At 41.4% G+C, this 8,614-nt stretch overlaps 1 protein-coding gene and 1 long non-coding RNA gene across 2 annotated transcripts; one reads left to right on the top strand and one right to left on the bottom strand.

Moving 5' to 3' along the window:
- Positions 1-1,162: 1,162 nt before the first annotated feature.
- Positions 1,163-3,478, bottom strand: LOC311622494. Its single transcript, XR_014794995.1, has 3 exons — positions 3,176-3,478; positions 2,555-2,684; positions 1,163-1,913 (listed from the first exon to the last, which is right to left on the bottom strand). It is a non-coding gene; the product is annotated as an uncharacterized lncRNA (long non-coding RNA).
- NDUFC1 (NADH:ubiquinone oxidoreductase subunit C1) lies at positions 2,822-8,197 on the top strand. Its single transcript, XM_084883708.1, has 4 exons — positions 2,822-2,996; positions 3,424-3,527; positions 6,705-6,784; positions 8,058-8,197. The coding sequence occupies exons 1-3, from the start codon at positions 2,930-2,932 to the stop codon at positions 6,762-6,764; spliced, it is 231 nt and encodes a 76-aa protein (XP_084739834.1). The 5' UTR covers positions 2,822-2,929; the 3' UTR covers positions 6,765-6,784; positions 8,058-8,197.
- The last annotated feature ends 417 nt before the right edge of the window (positions 8,198-8,614 follow it).

The raw sequence follows: 8,614 nt of genomic DNA, 5'->3' as shown, positions 1-8,614 counted from the left end.
CAAGATTTGGTTTCACCTACAGCTGCCTACTCCAAGTATAGGGTTCCATCAGCTATAACACGCTGAGAGAAATGTGCTTATACTTTATCACTCTCCCAAAATATACACCAGTAAAAGGGGCCAAAAGAACAAAACAGCCTTTTCCAGTAGCAGTACTGAAATTGGCAATTTGCTTACTGGCTCTGTACGCTCTGACTAAACCAGGTTTCTGTTCCAACTTGTTGGATACCAGCAAAAGCTGTGTCAGGACAAGCTTCCAAGGGATGGTGTAGAAAGGATATACAACTGACTGGGTGCTGAGTCAACAAGAAGAGAAGAAGTTGAGAACCAACAACTGAGTCAGCATAATAGCTGAGTGGTTTACTTACTTGAGCAAGAGCCCAGGAGACTCCAACTACAATAGGTTACAAACAATAAAGAGACTGGCATCTTAGCAATCTATTTAGCCATCCATTACATGTACTAGTTAAAGTGAACCAGAAAGCATAAACAATTATTTTTTGCTCTTTAGTTAATAATTTTTGGTTTAAATTTTTTTTTAATAACATAGCTAAAGAAAATATAGAAGGGCCCTGGCTGGTGTAGCTCTGTGGTTGCAATGTTGGCCGGAGCACTCAATTCCAGGAAGAGCATGTACCTGGGTTGTATGTTTGATCCAGGGCCCCAGTGGGGCACATGCAGGAAGCAACTGATAGATGTCTCTCTCTCCTATCAATGTTTCTCTCCCTTTCACTCCCTTTCTCCTCCCTTCCTCTCCCTAAAAATCAATGAAAGAAAAAAAAAAAAAATACCATGCCCTAGCTCGTTTTGCTCAGTGGATAGAGCATTGGCCTGTGGACTGCAGGGTCCTGGGTTTAATTCAGGCCCAGGGCACATCCATGGGTTGCAGGCTCAATCCCCAGTAGGGGGCGTGCAGGAGGCAACTGATCTATGATTCTTTCTCATCATTGATGTTTCTATCTCTCCCTCTCCATTCTTCTCTGAAATCAATGGAAATATGTTTAAAATAAATATAGATATAGATATACATATACATATATAGACATATATATCTCATTGGGTGAGGATTAACAGAAAAAAATATATATATAGAAGGAAAAGAGGTTTGCTAACATTTACTTTGCATTTAAAATGAAACTAAATGGCCTAAGATTCAAAGGCTTGGAGTTAAATTATTAAAAATTTATTATTCCCTTTTACCTATACATATTTTTACAAGGTCTTTACACATCAGATCAAATTGGAAACTGAATGTACAAAAATCTGGTTCAACTGTGAAAGGCAAAACCTACTGGTAAGTACAATGTTTTTAATAGGCAAAACCCAGTTGTTTACAAACCAAGCGTCCCAACGACCCTATACATAGGATTTACGTTACAGATTTAAAACGGAGGCACGCAGAGGTTAAGTAATCTGCCTAAAATCCATGCAGCTACTAGTAAAAAAGATGTGAGCAGCAGGAATGGCACTTTGGAACTTAGCACTTTGAGCCCTGCCCTTCCACTCAGGGCCTCAGGGGACTGTCCGAGCCTGGTGGTCAGGTGGGCTAAGGAGGGTCCCTGGGTAACAAGGGAGGATCCCTACCTCGGGGATCAGAAGGCCTCAGTCTGAAGCCCGCCTCCCCCAGCTGGGAGATCCTGAGCGGGTCAGGGGATGGACTCTAACATGCCAGGCTCCTCTTTTCCTCTCGGGGTTGTGAGGCTTTTCTGCGACAGTGCGAGCACACGGACTTTGGGAACTGTAAGAGGTCTCTCCAACTATAAGGTGTTCTCTGTCACCTTGGATTGAGTCGCTTGTCTTCTCGGAGCTTCACCTGTAAGTTGCAGATCATACTCATGGCATGCCATGAGGTCTGTCGTGAAGGTGAAATGACAGGATGCATGTAAACCACATGTGGCGTTCATGCACAGTGCCTGGAACACAGAATTTAGCCTGTTAACTGGGGAGTTCCCTTTTTAATGACGCAACCTGTAATGGGCGCATAGGTACTCTTTCACTAGGACGTGTCAGTACGTCACTCCCAGAGGACGTAATTTCATATTATTATTATTTTTATTTAGTTATACTTAATTAAAATAAATGATATATTTTTTCCGCTTATTTATATATATAAAGCACAAAGGAAAATACAAAATCACAAACAAATAGAAAAGAATACCAACAAAAAAATGGAAACACCGAATTAAAAAATTATAAATTTTTACAAACAATTATAAAGATTACAAAAAATAGCCAAAACCGGTTTGGCTCAGTGGATAGAGAGCATCGGCCTTCGGACCTAAAGGTCCTGGGTTCGATTCCGGTCAAGGGCATGTACCTTGGTTGCCGGCACATCCCCAGTGGGGGGTGTGCAAAAGGCAGCTGATCGATGTTTCTCTCTCATCTCATCGATGTTTCTAACTCTCTATCCCTCTCCCTTCCTTTCTCTCTGTAAAAAAAATCAATAAAATATTTTTTAAAAAAGATTACAGAAAATATATACCGTTCCTCTCAGGGCGCAACGTATATTTCAAGGATGTATTCATACGTCCTACCCGTTCCCGATATTGTTTACGTTTGACGGATTTATAGGTCCCGCTCGGTTAACAGGTTAAATCAACATAGTCAACTATTCAACACCACACTTCACTTTCAGTTTCCTGGCTCCTGGCGGTTGATTTTCGTAAATCTAAAGCTAGGTATCCCTGGGGAAGGGGCCGAAATAAACTCTCAGAGGACAAGGGAGAGGATAAACCTCCTCCTCCTCCCCCACACCACCCACACCGTTAATCATTTCCTCCCAAAAGCGCACAGACGAGCAGGATGACCCAGGGCGGGAGCGCTGGCTGCGGCTGCGGCTCAGGAGCCGGCGGCCCCGCCGCCAGGGGGCGCTCCGAGGCCCGCGCCGTCCCGGAGGGCCCGGCCGGGGGGGCGGAGCTCGCTCGGCAAGATGGCGCCGTCCGCGTTGCTGCGGCCCTTCTCCCGGCTGCTGGCCCCGGCCAGGCTCCCGAGCGGCTGTGAGTGCTCCTCCTCGTGCGGGCAGAGCCGGCTCCCCGCCCGCCCTTCCAGGGTGAACCCGGCTCGCGGGGGCGGGGGCGGCGGGTGGGGGATGGCTGCGGCCCCGGCCCGGCCCGCTGTGACCTTCGCCGGCCCCACGCCTGTCCGCACCCCTGACTCCCGACTCCCTGTCACCTACCGCCGACCCTCCTTGGTGCGGACGGACCTGGGGTTCCTCCTCCCGCTCTGTGCAGGAGGAGAGACCTCCGGGGGCGCTCCCCCCCGCGCCCCAGTCCGCCGTGGCCCGGGGCGAGTGGCTTGGCCTCTCTGAGCCCCTGTTCCCCGGGCTGTCTCAGGACGGGGCGGGGGTGGAGGGAGAATTAAATGCGGTCATGCACGTTGTTTCCCACGAGGAGACCGGTTACAGACTTCCCGTCCCCCTTGCAGCGTCCGCGCGGTCCAAGTTCTACGTCCGGGAGCCGCTGCACGCCAAGCCCGACTGGCTGAAGGTGGGGCTGACCTTGGGCACCACCGTGTTCCTGTGGGCCTATGTGAGTCCGGCTCCCTGCGGTCTTGGGGAGGAGAAACATCCGTGGGAGGTCGCCAGCACCTCTCCCCACGTCATAGGATAGTTCTGTATTCGCTGATAGCATATTGGTCCATGAAGGAAATCCCAAGGATTAAAAGTATTTAGGGGCATGGAGAAAATAGGATGAAGCTGAAATTTGTCATTCATTGTTGTTGTTGTTTTTTTATTTAATATATTTTATTGATTTTTTACAAAGAGGAAGAGAGAGGGATAGAGAGTTAGAAACATCGATCAGCTGCCTCCTGCACACCCCCTATTGGGGATGTGCCTGCAACCAAGGTACATACCCTTGGCCGGAATTGAACCTGGGACCTTTCAGTCTGCAGACTGACGCTCTAGTCACTGAGCCAAACCGGTTTCAGCTGTCATTCATTGTTACTTAGCACGGGTTTGTCATGATGGCAGTGTCACTACTTATTATCCTGTATCTAATTTTATGTATTTATTGATTTCAGAGAAGAAGGGAGAGGGAGAGAGAGATAGAAACATCAGTGATGAGAGAGAATCATTGATCGGCTACCTCTTGCACGCCCCACCCTAGGGATGGAGCCCACTACCCGGGCATGTGCCCTGACCCAGATTCGAACCATGACCTCCTGGTTCCTAGGTCGATGCTCAACCACCGAATCATGCCTGCTGGGCTTTATCTACTAGTGTTTTCTTAAGGAGGGATGGAGGGGGGTTGGGGTTTTATGAAGGCACTTTTCTCAGATGTTGTAGAGACAAACCATCAATGGACAGGTATATAAGTTAAATCACATTAGATTTACAAAATATAAGATTTTTAAAAATTTATTTGGGCGGGAAGGAGAGGGAGAGAAAACATCAGTTTATTATTCCACTTATTTATGCACTCATTGGTTGTTTCTTGTATGTACCCTGACCAGAAACCTTGGTGTATCTGGAGGATGCTCTAACCAACTGAGCTACCTGGCCAGGGCCAAAACTAGATTTTAATAATTGGTTTGTATAAAGACATTATTGGAAATTGTACTTACTATGTAGATATAGCAGCCTTTCTTCCTCTTCTTCTTCTTCTTCTTCCCTTTCTTCTTCTTCTTCTTCTTCTTCTTCTTCTTCTTCTTCTTCTTCTGCTTCTTCTTCTTCTGCTTCTTCTTCTTCTGCTTCTTCTTCTTCTGCTTCTTCTTCTTCTGCTTCTTCTTCTTCTGCTTCTTCTTCTTCTGCTTCTTCTTCTTCTGCTTCTTCTTCTTCTTCTTCTGCTTCTTCTTCTTCTGCTTCTTCTTCTTCTGCTTCTTCTTCTTCTGCTTCTTCTTCTTCTGCTTCTTCTTCTTCTGCTTCTTCTTCTTCTGCTTCTTCTTCTTCTGCTTCTTCTTCTTCTGCTTCTTCTTCTTCTGCTTCTTCTTCTTCTGCTTCTTCTGCTTCTTCTTCTGCTTCTTCTTCTGCTTCTTCTTCTTCTGCTTCTTCTTCTTCTGCTTCTTCTTCTTCTGCTTCTTCTTCTTCTGCTGCTGCTGCTGCTGCTGCTGCTGCTGTCTTTACAGTATGCCAAATGCTTTATCTATAAAAATTCATTTAGCCCAGGTGGCATGGCTACATGGTTGAGCATCAACCTATGAACCAGGAGGGCATGGTTCAATTTCCAATCACTGCACATGCCAGGGCTATGGATTCAGTTTCAGTGTAGGGCGCGCAGGAGGCAGCCGATCAATGATTCTCATCATTGATGTTTCTCTCTCTCCCTTCTCCGAAATCAATTTTTTAAAATATTTTTCAAAATAATCATTTAATATTCTCAACAACACTATGTATAACTATTATTGTTGAATTTTAACAGATGCAGGAAGCACTTGGAGAAATTAGTTTGCTGAATCTGCTTCTCCCTAACTTCAGAGGTAGCTACACTATAGACCAGTGGTTGGCAAACTCATTAGTCAACAGAGCCAAATATCAACAGTACAATAATTGAAATTTCTTCTGAGAGCCAAATTTTTTAAACTTAAACTTCTTCTAACGCCACTTCTTCAAAATAGACTCACCCAGGCCGTGGTATTTTGTGGAAGAGTCACACTCAAGGAGCCAAAGAGCCGCATGAGAGCTGCAGTTTGCTGACCACGGCTATAGACCATTCTGAAATACTGCCTCCTCAAAAGTTAACTCAAAGTATCTGTGCTACATTAGAATTTAAAATTTTTGTTTTGTACCTATTGGGGTTGGGGCTTCCTCCACTACCCCCAACTCCATCTCTTTAGGTCTCTTATTTTGGATTTTCTCATTAAAGTTATTCAGCTCTTTCAAATTGGAAGGAGTAAGAGGTGTTGAAAGTCACTTACAACCTAACAACAGTAACTAATCCTTTTAAAATAATGTTATAATGAAATTTTATACATTCCTAATTTAAAATTTTCCTGAAATGGAGCTTTATTGTTGCTGAGAGCTCTGGTTGAAATTAAATCTTTGATTTCATCGAATGTCAACTTATATCAACCATTGTTCCACTTGCATATTTTGTCAGAGAGTGGTTCTAAGAAAGTGGCTCTCCTGGTATCTAATTTATACACATATATTTCGAGGTGGGGTTGTTCATTCACTCACAGTATCAAATTTCTAAAGTTAGAAGTATAATACACCCCTACCAACCAGCCTGGACCCCATTTAATAACTGAGTTTTGCTTTGTTGTGTTGTTGACTCCCTCTGTTGGTGAGACATTCCATTAACTGCCCACTGATTGAAGGAATTTATTTGACAAAAGTTGAATTTTAAAATGAGCACAGCTGCCAAAATCGGTTTGGCTCAGTGGATAGAGGATCGGCTTGCGGACTCAAGGGTCCCGGGTTCAATTCCGGTCAAGGGCATGTACCTTGGTTGCAGGCACATCCCCAGTAGGGGATGTGCAAGAGGCAGCTGATCTATGTTTCTCTCTCATTGACATTTCTAGCTCTCTATCCCTCTCTCCTCCTCTCTGTAAAAAATCAATAAAATATATTTTAAAAAATAAATTAAATAAAATGAGCACAGCTACTTTGAGTTAACTTTTAAAAATTTTATCTAAAAATAAACAAATAAATAAAAATTTTATCTATAAGGAGGCAGTATTTCAGAGTGGTCTATATTTGTTAGTCTCCTGTTTTTTAATTTGCCAGGAAGATTACATTTCTAATTTTAACTGTTACCTCCTCCTAGCTCATCAACCAACATAATGAAGATGTTTTAGAATATAAAAGAAGAAATGGGTTGGAATAAACTTCTTAAATGTTAATACTGTAAGTATGCAATTTTATAGGATCAATAGATTATGCAAGTTAATTAAACTCTTTATCTTTATTGATTGATTTTTAGAGAGAGAGAAAGGATAGAATAGAAACATAGATGAGAGAGAAACATCAACAATCAGCTGCCTCTTGCATGCTACCCTATTGGGGATGGAGCCTGAAAATTGGCCATGTGCCCTGACCGGAAATCGAACTGGTGACCTCTTGGCTCCTGGGTCGATGCTCAAGACACTCAATTGCTGAGCCACACCAGCTGGGCTGAACTCTTTTTAAATAATGTATTTTGGTTGTGTGTGTGTTTTTTTAATTAGATTTATGCTTTTTAGCACCTATATCCCTGTCTGTGACAAATTTATACATTTTAGTATCTTGGTCTATCATCACTTAGTGTAATCATTTTTAACCATTATGCTCAGCCTGTGTTCAAAGAATATTAAGAGGGAAACCAAAATCATATTATTTTATTAAATCTAATAGGACTATACACAGTGCCTTCATAGCACATATGATAAGTTGTAATTATTTGTGTATTTGGTTCTTAATATCTACTTGTCATATTCCACACTTAAATGTAGATTCCATGAGAACAGGAACCTCTCTGTTTTATTAATCACCATGTAGTCAGCAACTTGCTCAGTGTCTGATCCAACTAGAAGTTTCATATTTGTTGGGTAGATGAATGTATAAGGGCAGTCAATAGATGGTTAATTTTTTGCTGTGTGACCATTTCAGTATGATTGGTACTACAACTGAACAATTCCTGGTAAAACATAGCTGTGAACAAAGGAACATTCTCTGTATGACCTGTGATTCTGTGATTTAAAAGATAGTGAGTTTATGTATAATATATTTACAGATAGATAGGTAGATAGATTAGGTTGATTAAAATAGATAATTTATTTCTGCTGAGTAAAATAGTAATCACTAATGTACACTTTTCCATATTTAACCCTCAGACTCAGCTCTTTAGAGTTTGATTATCCAAATATTTGCTTTTTTTAAAATATTAATATCAACTTGCCCATGGCACTACTTCAGCCAATCAACATATAAAAATGAAACATAAAAATTAGATGCTTTTACTACTCTCTTATAGTTCAATTAAATTATTTTTTCCTAAAACTTAAAATGAGGTCTTGATGCTCTTTGTGGATGTGTTTTCTAGACTTTATTGATGCTCGAAGCTTAATAATTCAGAATGGTCTAATTTTAACATTTCTGTTGGTTAATGCTATAGTTTTAATTTCTTTTCTCTTCTTTATAGGTATGCTCCGTATAGAGTTGAAAGCAGTTCCAATCTGTTGAGTTATAAGCGAGAGAGAAAAGTTATATGTGGATCTATGTAATCAGCATTTGTGTTTTGCATCATTAAATGAAAAAATAAAAATACATCTGTATTCTTCAGATTGTGTGTATTGTGACAATGTGTATAAAATGTTAATTCTAAGGTATATTATTAGAAGTATTTCACTGTGAAGGTAACCTGATAACAGAGTCAGTAGTAATTAATGGCCCATTGGGAAGAAAATTTAAGGAGATAGACTTAAAAATCACTGTTGAAGGATTTATTCCTTATATTAACTTTTAATTTCTAGTCAAAGCATTTATTCTTTAGTGTGTCACAGTGATAGAGCTACTTTATTACTCAAAATACAAAAGAATCCAAATGTTCTTTTCTTCTAGCATCATTTTGGTTAAGTCAGAAAGTAATATTGAATCTGTTATTAGAGTTTCTTCTCACTCCATTTCTTTGAATTTGAATGATTTTCACTTGGATGACTGTTTATGGTATAATATTGCTTTCATTCAATGATTAGCAAG

The sequence above is a fragment of the Pipistrellus hanaki genome, assembly GCF_964339955.1.
Source record: "Pipistrellus hanaki genome assembly, chromosome: 5".
NCBI lineage: Eukaryota > Metazoa > Chordata > Mammalia > Chiroptera > Vespertilionidae > Pipistrellus > Pipistrellus hanaki.
This window is presented reverse-complemented; position numbering and strand designations above follow the sequence as displayed.

What these genes read in the sequence shown, in the direction of transcription:
- NDUFC1 (XM_084883708.1), top strand. Translation starts at nt 2,930, where the DNA reads ATGGCGCCGTCCGCGTTGCTGCGGCCCTTCTCCCGGCTGCTGGCCCCG. An exon ending in GGCCAGGCTCCCGAGCGGCT is followed by an intron (nt 2,997 to 3,423) that starts GTGAGTGCTCCT and finishes TCCCCCTTGCAG; the next exon opens with CGTCCGCGCGGTCCAAGTTC. An exon ending in CCGTGTTCCTGTGGGCCTAT is followed by an intron (nt 3,528 to 6,704) that starts GTGAGTCCGGCT and finishes ACCTCCTCCTAG; the next exon opens with CTCATCAACCAACATAATGA.